The sequence below is a fragment of the Empidonax traillii genome, unplaced genomic scaffold (genome assembly GCF_003031625.1).
Source record: "Empidonax traillii isolate 1590-97213 ecotype Southwest subspecies unplaced genomic scaffold, ASM303162v1 scaffold104:size2570737, whole genome shotgun sequence".
Classification (NCBI taxonomy): domain Eukaryota; kingdom Metazoa; phylum Chordata; class Aves; order Passeriformes; family Tyrannidae; genus Empidonax; species Empidonax traillii.
Window position 1 is genome coordinate 1,866,677 of NW_020955297.1, and position 14,143 is coordinate 1,880,819.

At 46.5% G+C, this 14,143-nt stretch overlaps 1 protein-coding gene and 1 long non-coding RNA gene across 2 annotated transcripts in view; both read left to right on the top strand.

Annotated features, from left to right (window-relative positions):
• Positions 1-315: 315 nt before the first annotated feature.
• LOC114056810 lies at positions 316-4,199 on the top strand. The gene is made up of 3 exons (XR_003571091.1): positions 316-1,164; positions 2,249-2,414; positions 3,988-4,199. It is a non-coding gene; the product is annotated as an uncharacterized LOC114056810 (long non-coding RNA).
• Positions 4,200-5,923: 1,724 nt separating this feature from the next.
• Positions 5,924-14,143, top strand: part of PTPRG (protein tyrosine phosphatase, receptor type G) — a 396,402-nt gene continuing 388,182 nt past the window's right edge. The window contains exon 1 of the mRNA XM_027882233.1: positions 5,924-6,087. Within this exon, the coding sequence (XP_027738034.1) occupies positions 6,003-6,087 (85 nt within the window). The 5' untranslated portion in view covers positions 5,924-6,002. The remainder of the gene's footprint in view (positions 6,088-14,143) is intronic.

Genomic DNA, 14,143 nt, shown 5'->3' on the forward strand with positions numbered 1-14,143 from the left:
AGTTTCAGGGGTCTGGCTTTGGACACCATTAGCAATGGGTTTATAGCAGAAGGTCACCTCTTGTTACAGAGCCATTATTGCCCCTCCCCTTGGGACCATTGCACACCTGCGACTTTACCCTTCACCAGTAGCTTCTGACACATCTTTTCGACATGCATGCAGCAGGGCAGCAGCATATTGCACTAACTCCTTTGGCAGAAAGCACCAGTGGAGTGAAAGAGGGGAAAGGAACAGCAGAAATTCCACCTCCAATGAATTTATTCATTCTCACCAGTTTATTCATAGGAGAAAAGATGGAGTCTGATGTTTGTCTTGTAATGCATGAGGGCTTTAAAAGAGTAGGTATTTCACTGTGATACTGGCTTTCTGGAGTCCTCAGGAAGTCAAGGGGTCTGGAAGTTGAGTTTATTAGAGGCAACAAGATTGCTCATATTAACTGTGTCTATAATATATCCAGATCCATCACACCACACCCCCTCTACTCCCTACAGCAGCTTATATTCAGGCTGAGTTCACACTGCCTGCAAACCCTGCCTGTCCTTGAGTCAACTTAACTGTGTAGAAAAAACCTGACAGTTGCAGTTATCTCCCTGGCAAGCTGCACGATAGTGTAAAAACATCGAGCACGGGTAGAGCCTTCCCACTCAAAAGCATTTCTACTTTTCTGCAACCGATGATCCCAAGACTTTCACTAAACTCAAATATTATTTTGAAACCTATAAACAATATTTTCACCCACAATGGAATTTCAGAAGTCTGTTGTCTCGGTTTTCAGCTTAAATTCTGCAAAGACAGTGTATTGCTGGTGAGTTACTGGCAGTGGTAACAGACAAGCAGGACGGTAAACTGGGTCTCTCATGCTCATCCCTCAGCTCCGGTCATTAACACATTATCTCTGCTCACTGCTACACTGAGAATGGATTTTTTTTTTTGTCTTCTTTTCTTTTAACAGGAGTGGATTTGTGAATTAGACACACACACAGCTTTGGCAAGGTCATACCACAGGACTCTGAATTACAGTTGCTTTTGGAAGAGAGAAACACGTTGCTGATCAGTCTGACCCTCCACCAGGCCTAACACACCGTTCTACAAACACAACCACTTTTAGGTCATTTTGGAAGACAAAAGAGCTGTTTGACTTCAAGATTAAGATGAAGCTTTCAAGTAGGTATCCCAGCATGTGACCAAGTTTCTGTTCAGAATGATTTAGCCTAAGGCTGCCCTAAGGTGGTGATTCCTCTTTTAGACCACAACGAAATAAATGTATTGGTCTTACAAAAGAACCCCGTGCAAAACCCAACACGGCCCAGCCAGGACATCTCAGAGCATCATCAGTGCTCATTCCTGTAATGCTGGTGGAGCTGCAGAGTGCATCTTATAATACCTGCAGTAATCTCTGACCACAGCATATGACTTCACCCAGAGTTTGCATCACCCATCGACATTTTTCATACCTTTTTCTCTACCTGCACCTCTGAGTTCATCTATTTTTATGTCTTCATAAATCAAACAACACAGCTCTTTGCTGTGATTATACTGAAATAAAGCCCTCTTTTTTTATCACAGTACTTTGCTTGCCCTCCACCTCTGGTTCTCAGCAGGTTCTCATATGCCTTGTCAAGGCTTTCAAAGCCTCACAGCATACTCTGAGAAGAAGGCATCTGTCCTGAGGCTACGAGATACTAACTCTGCAATAACATAATATATGAAACTACAAGTTCAGCATCCTTTTTTAACTTTCTGTGTGGAGCTGAAGAGGAACTAGGGCTGCTGAATTAACCTGTAAGTTTATACGTCACGTTACTTGTAATCTGGACTGTAGCTGCCTCTTGGTACTTCATGTTGAATTATCCTTTCAGGGCTAGATCCTCACCTGGTATTTTCCCCACAGCTTAACCATTCCAGTGAGGCTGGCTGACTGTAAATCAGTGAAAACTCATCCCTTTCTTTCTAAACACACACAAAAAGTGTAACTTTCTATGTCTGATTTTTTTTCTTTGATTTTTATTTCTCCAATCCTTTACATAGTCATTATAGATGTTAAGAAGCCTGTTTTGGAAATGATTAATGCTATTAATAATTTTCTAATTCAATAAAACCTCTCATCTTTGAACTCCTTGCAATATTTTTCTGCTTTCTTCAGCTTTTCACTAATTCAAACATATGACAAATGTGAGTCTTCGTTTCAGTTTTCTATTATTTCTCATGCCTGATCAAATAAATTAACAGACTTTCATTTCTTTCCCAGGAGTGATGCCCATATGTTGATGAAAGCAGCATAAAAATATTACCTGTTCAAACAGGAGGGGGGAAAAAAAAAAAGAGACAGAAGTTCTCTTTTATTCACTGTTCCATGCAAACCAGAGCCGCTGATCCCGTTGCTTTCTCCTTGACAGCGCCCGCTATGCTTGACGGTAAATATTGCAAGATTTGCAGAACACCCATCAGTCTGGTTTAACTGCACTGTATTATAATGTCCCCTCTCAATCTCTTCATCCAGTAGCAGTTATTTTAATCACCCCACAGTACTTCAGTCACTGGGAAAGAATCTGCTGTCCTATCTGATGTGCCTGCTCCCCAGTCACCCGGCACCAGCCCGATAGAGCAGCGTCCTGCTAATGCAGTTTGCTCTGTTTGGATAGTTAAAGATACATCTCCGGGCCAATTTGTACCTGTGTATTGTTGATAGACAGTGTGCCCCGGGCAGAGAGATACTGCGTGCAGGAAATGGATTCTCATTTAACCGTGCTTAATTTTGTTCCCTGCATCTCCATCATACATCTTTCCATTTCTCTGCCCACCCAAATTGCTAATGTGAAACAAAGCTGCTTCCGCCACTACAGCTCCTAAACTGATGTGTGACAATGCAATGATTGATTTCCCACTCCAGGAAAAGTGGGTCATTGTACATGTTGTACCACAGCAGACTGAACCAAGCTGGTCATGCTGACATTGGGGTTTTACAGATTTTTTTAAGTTCAGACCTGAGGGGACTACCGTGGATATCCAGCCTGAACACTTCTGGGTTTTGATGGAAGCACTGCCTTTCTAAAATCTTCCTTAGCAGCTTAGAGAGACCTGAAGTCATCTGTGCTCCTCAGGAGACAGTATTCTGATTATGCATTTTGTATCTTACTTGCATGTTTGCTCTGAGGATGGAAAATGTAAAACTCTTCCAATTCCAAGAAACGGGGGCAGTTTCAGTTTTGTCATTTTCCAGGATAGAAAACCCTAAACTAATTTAAAAATATATTTTTAATATAAAATGGTGCAATTAACGGCTTTCGCAAAGCATTTTGAATCACTGAGAAAAATACTGATGCAAACTGCTCTTTGAAAAAATCCATTGCTTTTATTCTTCTTTTGTGAGATTACTTTTCTCAAGTACTTAGACCTGTTGAAACTCACTTTAAGATTGAAACACTATAAGATTGCCTCTTATGATACCAGGGAGGTATAATTTGAAGAGGCAAGTCTCAGCACTGGGGTAGGACCTGCCTACTTATCTGTTGCATTAGATCAGCAAAGTTGGAATCAGTTGCTGAAAGTGGAATGTTTTGCAGGTTTTTCTGGGCAGCCCAACAAGTAACTGAGCACAGATGTCACTGCAGAATCCAAAAGGTCAAGGTAGGTGGGGATTTGAGTTTTGCTTTGAAAAAATCAGGGAAATAAAGCTCTTAAAATTGTAGCTTTATTTTTATGAGGGTTGAAACAAACCTCCAACCCCTACCTGTTTTGGGAAATGATTTAATGAACAGTAAGTTGGATAAGACCTTTTTCCAAGGCCTATAAATTTTTTCTTTTCTTTAGATAAATCCTTATGCAAGTGACTTCTCTACTCTTTGCAGACCCCAATGAGTCGTGTCCTTGAGGGCAGAGAACATGGAATCAGGTCCTTAAATCCTTATACTGGTAGAATCCCTAGTGGGATCACAGTTATGCCCAGTAAGGACTGCACTTTGAACTTCCAGCTGTAACTTTTGGGAGGCATGACCTGGGATGTGAAGAGAAAGTCAAAGGGAAGCCTACGATTGCCTCCTGATGAGGGACCCTTTGGCTGCAGCATAATCCACTGACTTGGCACCCTGTGCTGTGTGGTGTAAACCTGGATGGACACAAAGCCACAGTCTCTTCCAAAACAGTCAGGGTGCAGCATGTTAAGTACCCAAGGGCTCTGCTCTAGTGACCCCTAAGCTGAGGAAGGGGGAGAGAAAATCACCACCATTCCACAAATGACTTGTGAATTTTCCTACTCTGTTCCTTCTCCTGCCCACTGCCTCTTCTCCTCGGGAAACACAACAAATGTGGAAGGTTTGTAGGTAAGCAAAGAGGAGCTGGTCACAGCAAACGACAGAGCCAGAGCTGAAGACACCACTCACTGATAAGCCCAGCCAAACCCTTTCCCTTCTGAAACAGAATCCCTGTAATGGAAATAATTACCAAAGAAACAGACAAAAACTACTTCTGAATGAAATTTAAGCTTCAGCAGAGCACAGCACAGCCAGGAAATACCAAGTACAAGCAGCCATCCCTTCATCCTGAATTCACACCATTTTCTGCTTCTGTTTCCTGTGCAAAATTATCAGTCACTCAAAAGCTGCTGCCCAGGGGGGATTGTGGATGCAACGTGGCTTGGGACAGCTTTCACCTGACTTTGCAGAAACATCTGACAACTACCTCATTTTGAGGTGGCTCTCTGGAGGTATGTGGCAAAATGCACAATACTGGGGGCAATTTTGTGGGATGCTTCTGGCAATACCCAGAATGATATGCATTACTGGGGGAGGAAAAGCTGCGATTATAGGGTGGTGAGGGTGGATGTGTCTCTTGCAATACCCAAAAAGATAAATATTATTGGAGGAGAAAAAAGACACAAACAAACAAAAACAAACAATATGATTTTGATGAGAATTCCTGGCAATTCCCAGAGAAAGGATCGAGCTGTGTGGTGTTGTGGGGGCAACCTCAGAGTGCACAGAGTGATACAGGATATGGAAGGATATGGAAGTGATACAGTGTATGGAAGTGATACAGAGAATGGAAGGGGATGGAGAACTGTGTGATTTCGGGGGGTTGGGGTGGGGGACACCTCTGGCAGTCCCCGGAGTGATGCACACAGCTGGAAGTGGTGCGGGGGGGAGCACGGGCGCACACGGACACCCATCCCCAATCCCGGGGCCCCCTGCAGCACGCACGCGGCACAATGACACGAGTAACTCCAAACAGACACCGCCGGGAGCGAGAGCGGAATCTGAAATTCCAAACGGCGGATCGCCGCGGCTCGGTGCTCCCCAAACCCGACCCCTCCGGTACCCACACACACATATACCCACACACACACGCTCACACAGCGGCTGCGGTGCGGGGTGCGCGCACACGAGCGCGCCCCCGCCTCGCCGCCGCGGCCGCTTTAAGGGCGGCGGGGGCGCGCCGCCGGGGCGCCCGGCGCGCCGCCGCCTCGCTTCGCCTCGCCGCCAGCGCGCCGCGCTCCCGCTCCCTCTCTCTCTCTCTCTCTCCCTCCTCTCCCTCGCCCCGCTTTAAAGTCTCCGCCAGGATCCGGGCTCGCCCGCCACTTCCTGTACGGCAGGATGGAGCGCGCCGGGGCCCCGGCTGCCCGCCGCCCGCCCGGCCGTGCGCGGAGGCGGCTCTGAGCGCCCGCTCGGTCCGCGGCATGCGGCGCGCCCCGCTGCCCGCCTGAGCCGCGCACACACCGCGCGGGGGGGATCCCCGCGCCCTGCCGCCGCTCCTAGCTGTGTTCCCCCTGCCCCGCGCTTTGCGGGATTTTTTTTTTTTTTCCTTCCCCCCCGCGTTGAGGAGGCGAGCAGGAGCCCCCCAGCTATCTCCCGCAGGAAGAAGGGGTGCGGGGAGAAACTTATTTTCAACAAGTTTTTTTTTCTTTCCTCCTTTTTTTTTTTCCTCCCCCCCCCCCCCCCCCCCCCCCCCCCTTCCCCCGTGTGTTAATTATTTTAGCCCCTCTCCCCTTTCGATGTGCGGCTTTGGACATGCGGAGGCTACTGCAACCGTGTTGGTGGATCTTTTTCTTGAAAATCACCAGCTCCGTGCTCCATGATGTGGTGTGCTTCCCCGGTGAGTGAGCGCGGCGGCTTGGGGGGCTCCCGGTGCCTCCGCCACACGTGTCCGCGACCCCCGTGCGGTGCCGGCGGGGAACACAGCGAGTGCGGAGGATGCGCCGGGGAACCGCGGGGGCCCCTTTGCCCGGGCGGCCCCAGCGCTGGGTCTCCCCCCGCTCCGCTGCACCCTCCAGGCTGCGGGCAGCGCTGCCCGCGAGTGGGGCCGTGAGCGGTGCCCGGGCTCGGCTCCGCGCTCCCGGCGCCGTGTCCCCTCTCCGGTGCAATGCAGCCCCCGGCAGCGTGGGGCGGGCAGAGGGGGGCTTCCTCGCACGCTGCCCTTCTTCCATGGGGCTGCTTGGAGCTCCCTTTGTGCTGCGGGACCGCCGCTCGCCGCTCCGAAGGGGAGCGGGACTCGGCGCTCCGACCCCGCGCTGCAGCCCCGCGCTCCCCGCCAGAAACTTGGCGGTGCCGGGTCCGCGCCCTCCCCGCCCCACTCGTGTCCGCGGTGGGTGTCTCGCCGTGCCGCCTGCTGACCTTGGCAGGGCGGGGGGGCCGTGGGGCTGCGCGCTCGCCCCGCTCCGGGGCTGGGTCTGTGCGGCCACCACGGCTCATCTCCCGCGGGAGAGGGGGCTGCGCGGTTGGGGGGCTCCCGGCGCCCGCCGCGCTGTCCAACCCCCCCACTTCGCCCCGCACGGCCGGTGTCCCTGCATCGCTTCTCGCCCCGCGTCGAGCTGCAGGGGCGCAGCTTAACGGGGCCCGAGTGTGCCCTCACCCCCGTTGGGACCCCCGTCGGGACCCGCATCTCCCCGGCGCGGCCCCGGCCCGGGGGAACTCTCGGGGCTCGTGGCTCCCGCCGCCTCCCCGCGCAGTTCCCGGGCCGCCCTCCAGGGGCGCTGCGGCGCCGCCGGGAGCCCCCGCGGGGCGCGCGCCCCTCCGCGGGCGCGCAGCGCGGGCCCCGCCCGGCGCGTGCCCGCGACACGCGCGTGTCCTGAGGGGCCCGCGGATCGCCCTGAGGGGTGAGCACGGCTTGGACCCCCCCAGGGCTTCGCTGCGTTGTGTTTGCTTTTCCCTGCCCTCCCCTCCTCCTCCCGGCGGGGGCGGCGCGGGGGGCCGCGGTGGGGGTGCGTGCGGGGTCAGGCGCCCGGGGCAGGGCGAGCCCCCTCCCCAGGGAGGTGAGTTCCACCCCCACCCCACGACTTCTCACGTCCCTTCCGTGGGCTCCTGAGACAGCCTCGATTGTTCGCTGCCTCCAGGTGTGCAAGTGTGCAAAGAAAGAATGAAATTCCAGAGGCTTTAGAGGAACTTCCACTTCTATTTCCTTTTTTTCCTTTTTTTTAATAATTTCTTATTTTTCTTTCTGAAATATATTTTTTTTCCATTGCCAAATACAGAGCTAAGCAGATAAGACCTACCACATCCCGTTCCTTTCTGCAGCTTCTCACATGGTAAAATGATTTGAAGCAGAAAGAAACTAAGTTGGAGAGAGGGTTAATACCTCTGCAGCTTTTGACGAAACATTTATCTTCTTTGTATTGATTTCTTCTCAGTTTCAGCGCTCGGAGTGAAGCCTTTCTCTCTGGTTCTTATATATATTGTACAGTAATTACATCTAGAATGCAGGCTCCAGGAACGCTGCAGGAAAACAAGCTCTGATGCCGTTTTAATATGACAGTATTGTACGGCTTACTGATTTAGATCAGCAAGGTTTGAACCAGATAATATTTGCATTTTATGGTTGGAATATGAAGATGGATGCAAGCAGAGAGCAGCAGGTCTGTGGACATTTGCAGTGTGTTGGTAAACTCTCTAACACCAGAAGCCATAAAACAGCTGTGTAATACTTGGGAATGTTTCAGGGCTGTTCATGGCTAAAAGGCTTGCTTGGAAAGCAAACTCTTTTCCAGAAGGGCTTTATTGCATTTAGTTTTTGTGCGGAGCTACCATGTTAGACCTTAGTGACTTGCCTGCTCCTGTGTGCCTTCTTCTGAAGAGCAGCGGTGCCCGGTGTGTGTGCAGGCTAGGGGGGATGAGGGAAACATCGTGATAAACGGGGACGCTCCAGACTCTGATCCCGTACATCAGAGATGCCCGAGGCAGGAAAGCTGCAGGGAGGATCTCGGTGGACTGACTATAACAGGACATCGGTGCTGACAACATCCAATGGCAAATCATCGGAATTTGTGTTGGCGGGGAATCCCGGCCAGATATTAACCATTTAATATCCACCACAAATGTTTCCGTACCTTTTCATAGCATTTCCTAGAGAGGATTAGAGAACTAAAGTATTTGTTGTTTTGGTGGTAATTTACAAGCATCTCTCTTCCCACTGCTTCATATCTCGCTCCCTTTAAATGAAAGAGAGGTCACTATTTATTTTCTCCCCTGCAAATCACTCTACTTTGTGAGGAAACATAAAGGCTATTCTTTTCTTTGTTCAGCAACAATAAATGAACCATGTAGAAAATAAGTCTTTGCAGTATTCCTTTGTTAGGGGGGTCGTAATACGTTTTCACTGTTTAGGTAGGTATTTTTGTTGCTGTTCCTTTGGTTTCAGTAAGAGAAAGGAGTCTTTCTGGCACAAAAAATATGTGGGTAAGGTTTTCCTCTTTCTGAAGTGTTTAGTGCATTTCTCTGTGGGCTTGTCACTGGTAATTGCATTGCTTAATAAATCAAACTGAGACAAGGTAAGAGAGGTTGTTTCCGTGGGGTCTGTTTGTTCATTAATCTAAATTCACAGTACCAAAAATCAGTAAGACGTAAATATTAGTGTTATGAAAATATTCTTCCTACCTGATTTCTCTGTGCTTTGCCAAGAGAGGGTAAATATTTTTTTGTAAAGGAAAAAGTACACATTTGTGCAGTTCTTAGCTGTTGCTGTGACAATCCTGTCATCTAAAGAATGACGATTGCTACCATTTTCTTAGGCTAGATGCATAAATGAAAGCAATTTTCTCGAGTCTAGATTAGCTCTTTGGTAATGAATCAAATTGTTGCTGACCTGGTAACTGCCTAAATGGGATTTGGATTTTGAGTCTTCGTAGTTCTGAATTGAGAGTTAATTTTTGCACGTAACTGTCTTCTGCTTGGAGGAAAAATTATACTAGGAGCTTTTCCTAATGAACTAATCAAATACTACTTCAGATATTTTTAAAGGTACAGAGGAGACTGGCTTTGTCTATTCAAGATTTTACAGAGGAAGGTACGTTGTGCACGTAGAGAAATACGGAATGTACAGGAGAGGGCCCTCCAAGACTTTATTTAGTCCTGTGGCTTTTATGAAGATGACACTTCTTACATTTTAATTATCCCTTATTTTCAGTGACGTTTTAAAATATGCTTTACGTTACGGGAAGTTGCTAATGGAGTCCTTGCAGATAAAGAATGTCAAGTGAGCCTTCCCAGGCTGTAAGAGCTGAGCTTGCTGTTTGCTTCTGGGGGGGAAACTCCAGGGAGAGCTTTGCTATCTCTTGGTGGGTTTGTGGTTAGCGGGGCCTGGACCCAGCTTTCCAAAATCTTCAAGTAGTCACTTGTCTGTCGGTGCTAGCAGGCAGAGTGAGAGGCGTCTTAAAGCTGGGAGTGAGGGAGAGGCATCACAGAAAGAAGGGATTTCTGTGCATCCAAAAAAAGAAAGGAACACAATTTGAGGGCAACTGGAATTCCTTGACTCCCGTTGGGGTGTTTGCGATGCCTACAAAGCCTATGTTCGCTTGGAAGAGCAGGGAGGATTTTTTCTCCCGTGTATGTGAGTTGGGAGTTCTATTACTGCTCTCTCATCCCCTCTCTCTTCTTTTTGTCTACGAAATGGGGATAAAAGGGTTTCTGATTCTGTTCAGTAAAATGGATGTCTTAGAGCAGAGAGGAACTGCCGTGAGTCAGGCACAGAGATGTCATGTCCTTCACCCGTCCCAGCTGCATCTGCTGTGGGTATCTTTGTGGAACAAATAGATCCTGCTTGGTACCATAAAAGTCGCCGAAAATCGCTTACTGATTTCAGTAGGGTGATGATTTCACTCCTGGTTTCTGGGTCTTTGCAGGGACAAGTGTTGGCTGTGCTGCTATCAAGTTCTGCAAATTTAATAGTTGGGGTTTGTTTCCAATTATAGACAAGATTGCTAACAGTGAGGGCTCTATCCATCTTATGATCAGTGCTCAAGGACTTAGAGTTTTCTGAAATAAAATGTTATTAAAGTTGACTCTAATTTCAGTGTTCAAGTTCCATGGTTAAATTAAAAAAATTACTTCAAACTATTAATCTCAACTGTCCTTGGAAAAAATGCTAATCATTTGGTTGCTTCTTTTTTAACAGCCAAATGAACATGTGGCATGATGTGCTCTGAAGCCTAAGGGTTTAGTAATAACACTGTATTTTAGCTAATATATAACTTTAATCTGAGAAATTATGAAAAAATGAGCCTGATTTTCTTTTTGCCCAAGTTGCTGTGCTTCCATTTTTAAAGATCAGAGCTGCTCCTGTGTGCTGATGAAATTGTAATTATTTACGTTTATGTGTCACATTACTTCGACTTTAATTCTAAACAACAATTACTAAGTATTTTAGGAAGTGGAATTTCATCAGAGAAATGCTCTTAAAAAATATGGAGTCATCTGAGGATGCAGATATGCACCAAATGGTTGGTTTATGTATCCCTTCTGGGGACTGCTTGCTGCTTTATGTGTCTAAATATCTTTGCGAAGTTTTCCTTTCTTTGTGAGGTAAACTCCTGTCAGTGTTTCTTCCATGTGAAAATTGTGGATCTGCATCTTCTTGCACCAGGTTGGCGAGAATGTGACTTCACCGATTGCCAGATACTCCCTGGTGGAATTGGGCTGTGTCAGTTTTGGGGAGACATGCAGGGGCTGGATGCAAGGCAGAGAAGGAAGATGTACATTACTGTGCCCTTTCATATTAAACAGCAGCACTTGGATTGTGGCCAACTGAAAGGTGCCCAACTAGAGAATAAGTCTCAATGAAAGCAGCTCGTTTTCACAATTGTGTGTCAATAAACCCTTAGAGAAAAAAAAATCAGAGAAGTGATCCTTGATTGCTGGTAATTTTCCCATTACTCAATACCTTGTGTTAGTGGTGATGATCGTGTTATCTGTGGTGGAGGCTACAGATCACTTGCCCTGGGGCAACTCAAGTTGGCTTCTTTCTTTTGATGCTGCTGTCAGGTCGTACAGCTCTCCAGTGGGATCTCCCCCAGTTCAGTGAGGGCAGGTGTACTCGTAGATGAATCTGGGCTACACTGGTACTGTCTCCAAATGCTTGCCTTTGAATGTACAGTCATCTTCTCGAGGCACAGCTGCCAGGACATGGCAGATTCCTGCTTTATGCCTTGAGCTGTCACATATTTGTGGCCTAAGCAGAATCTCTTCCCACCCTGAAAGTGAACAGATGAATGAGGGTGCAGATTGCAAGCACAGCAGTGATGATACTGAGATAATCCATCGGTATTGCTGTTCTTGTTTAATTTTTCCTTTTCCCTGATTACTGCTGGGAAGCTGGAGGAAACAGTGGTGGGAATAAACTCCCCACCTGTCTGGAAGAGGAGGGAGGACACAGGGCAGTAAGGAAGCTAAGAAGTTTATGTAATCACTGTAAGACGTGTTTTTACTACACTGAATGGCTCACCTTACAGCAATTTGAATTAGTCTTCAAGTCAACTATGGCTAAAGTAAAATCAGTTGGTGCATGGCCCTTTTTTTTTTTTTTTTTGATGTGGTTTTATTATGCATCTCTGAGTTTGCTTGAGAGTTGAACTACTGGTGTTCTTAATTATCAAGTCATTTGAATAACGATGAACCATTTTCTAGAACTTAAAACTTGACCGCATCATGCACCTGCCAGCAGTACTGACACATAAAATAAGTGATGTGGGTGTTGCAGTTCTGTGCATAAATGCTGCAGTGATGCCTGATACATGTTTATCCTGTCCAGTACCTGGTTTGAGGGACTTTGCATTCACAGCATGGAGGCCTTTGAGAGTTGGATGCTTAGCTTAGGAAAGCTACTTTGAAAAATCCTTTTCTCTGCTTGCAGCAGTGTAATGAATGAGACCTTGAGCCCTGAAGAGCTGCACTGGTATTTAGGAGCAAAATGTGGGATGTTATTTGGTCTTGTGGCAGCTGTTTTGTTCTCTTTTTTTTCTTTTTTGAAATAAAATGTGCCTGTCTCCCTGACAGAGTGCTGTTCAAGTTCTTCTGTTTGGAGTTAGTTTATTCTTCTGACAGCAAAGGAAAGCTATCTGATAACTCCTTGCAGGCAGAGTGGAGAGTGGTTCAGTTTCCCCACACCTCACTCTTTCAATTTTCTATCCTTGTAGGAGGCTTGTAAGAGACATAGGAAATGCTGCAATACTTGCTTTAACCACAGCAGTGCCTTGCCCTTTTCTTATTCCTAGTTTGGATTACTGCTTTTTAACGATCTGAATTCTTAGACCTGGAGGTCCTTGGGGAGTTTGTCAGACTGGTTGATTGCCAATGTTAGTTGTCCCAGAGTGGAAGAGGAACTTCACTGTAAGAAGAGGTGAATGCTGAGTAAGTAGGAAATGGTGGTAGGTTCAGTTGTGCCAGTGCACTGGAAAATCATTTTTTTACTCCAGAGGTAAATAGAAACAGTTCTGTCTTCACCCTTGCTGATGGTCCTCACCAGTGAGCAAGTTACTTCCTTTGGGCCTCATTACATTTCTTTAAAATAAGAAAGTAGTCCCTGCACCCCTGAGGACCAATCTCTGCCTTTGAGTCAGTTTGGTGTGCTTAGAAATGCTCTCCTGTAAGATCTTTTTTCCCCATGTTTTTGTTTGTTTGTTTGTTTGTGTGTTTTGGGGATTTTGTTTGTTTGGGGGTTTTGTTTGGTTTTGGTGTGGTTTCTTTGTTTTGTTTTGGTTTTGTTTGGTTTTTTTTTCTTCCTTTCTGGATTTTAGAAGAGTTTGTTTTATATCTCAAGAGGTAGTAAAGTTAGTGATACATGTCTCAAAATAAATAATTATCTAAGAGTTTTTTGGAGGAAGTTTAGGGATTTTTATGGTGGATGCGTGTGTATAGAAACTTCAGTTTAATGGGCCTCAGCATCAGACTTCTGTCTGTCCATCCCTCCCTACTCTCCCACTCCCTGGCAATGCCAAGCTCAAACAAAAAAGATACCTAGTAGCTTTGAAATAATGAGGTACAGATCTGCATGGCTATCACAAGTGAATTTAGGGATTAAATTTTCAATAGACTTTCATTGGCATTTAGATTCCTAAGGTGCTTTTAGACTTCTGGAGATTATGATATAGATTTACTGCAGTCAAAAGAGAAATGAGGGATTGTGCAGAATGGCTGTCTCTTAAATTTGGCATCCATTCACTGGGTAGGCAGAGAGAGCCGGTTGAGTGTCTGTTCTTGTTGGCCTCCATGCTACTTGAAGCTAGCTGAATTATTATTCTTGAAGTGCAGTAGCTTGTGTATTTTGTATTTAAATCCATCCTTAAAATATAACTAAAATTTGCCTGTTGACAGCAGTTGCATCATATTTTAATTGGTGAGAATTGCTAATGGAGTGTTCAGGTTCTAAAATTAGTTGTTTATTTTTCCTTCTTTGCCCAAGGGTTTTGCATCAGATTATATGGCTTCTGTATAACTGTTTGTGTTCCAAAGTGACACCTTTGTGCAGTTTTAGCTCTTTAAGCAAGTGTTAAAAGTTTGTGCTCAGCGACAGCAGTTTCCAAAGCTGTGACTTTTTAAATTGTTTCTTACTACATTGTTTATGCATCGCAAAACACTTCCCTTCTGTTTACCGTGAATTAATTCATTGTTAAATTTGCAAACTGGGGGTGCAAGATGTGCACATGCAGTGATGTCTTCCCTTGGTGTAATGGCAGGTCCTCAGCTGCTGCACGTTTTCGTGGCACGACTGATGCTGCTGTTGCTGTGGCAGCTTTCAGCAGGTGGGGATTTGCACCATAAACCTCATCATGGCATTATTCTGAAATGCAACTGGGGGCGTGTTCTTCTCAGCAGTTCTATAGGGTGGCTTTGTGTCAAAGGTGCACAGTTTTACTACTGTCTTTATGCTTCTTGGAGAGTTTTTC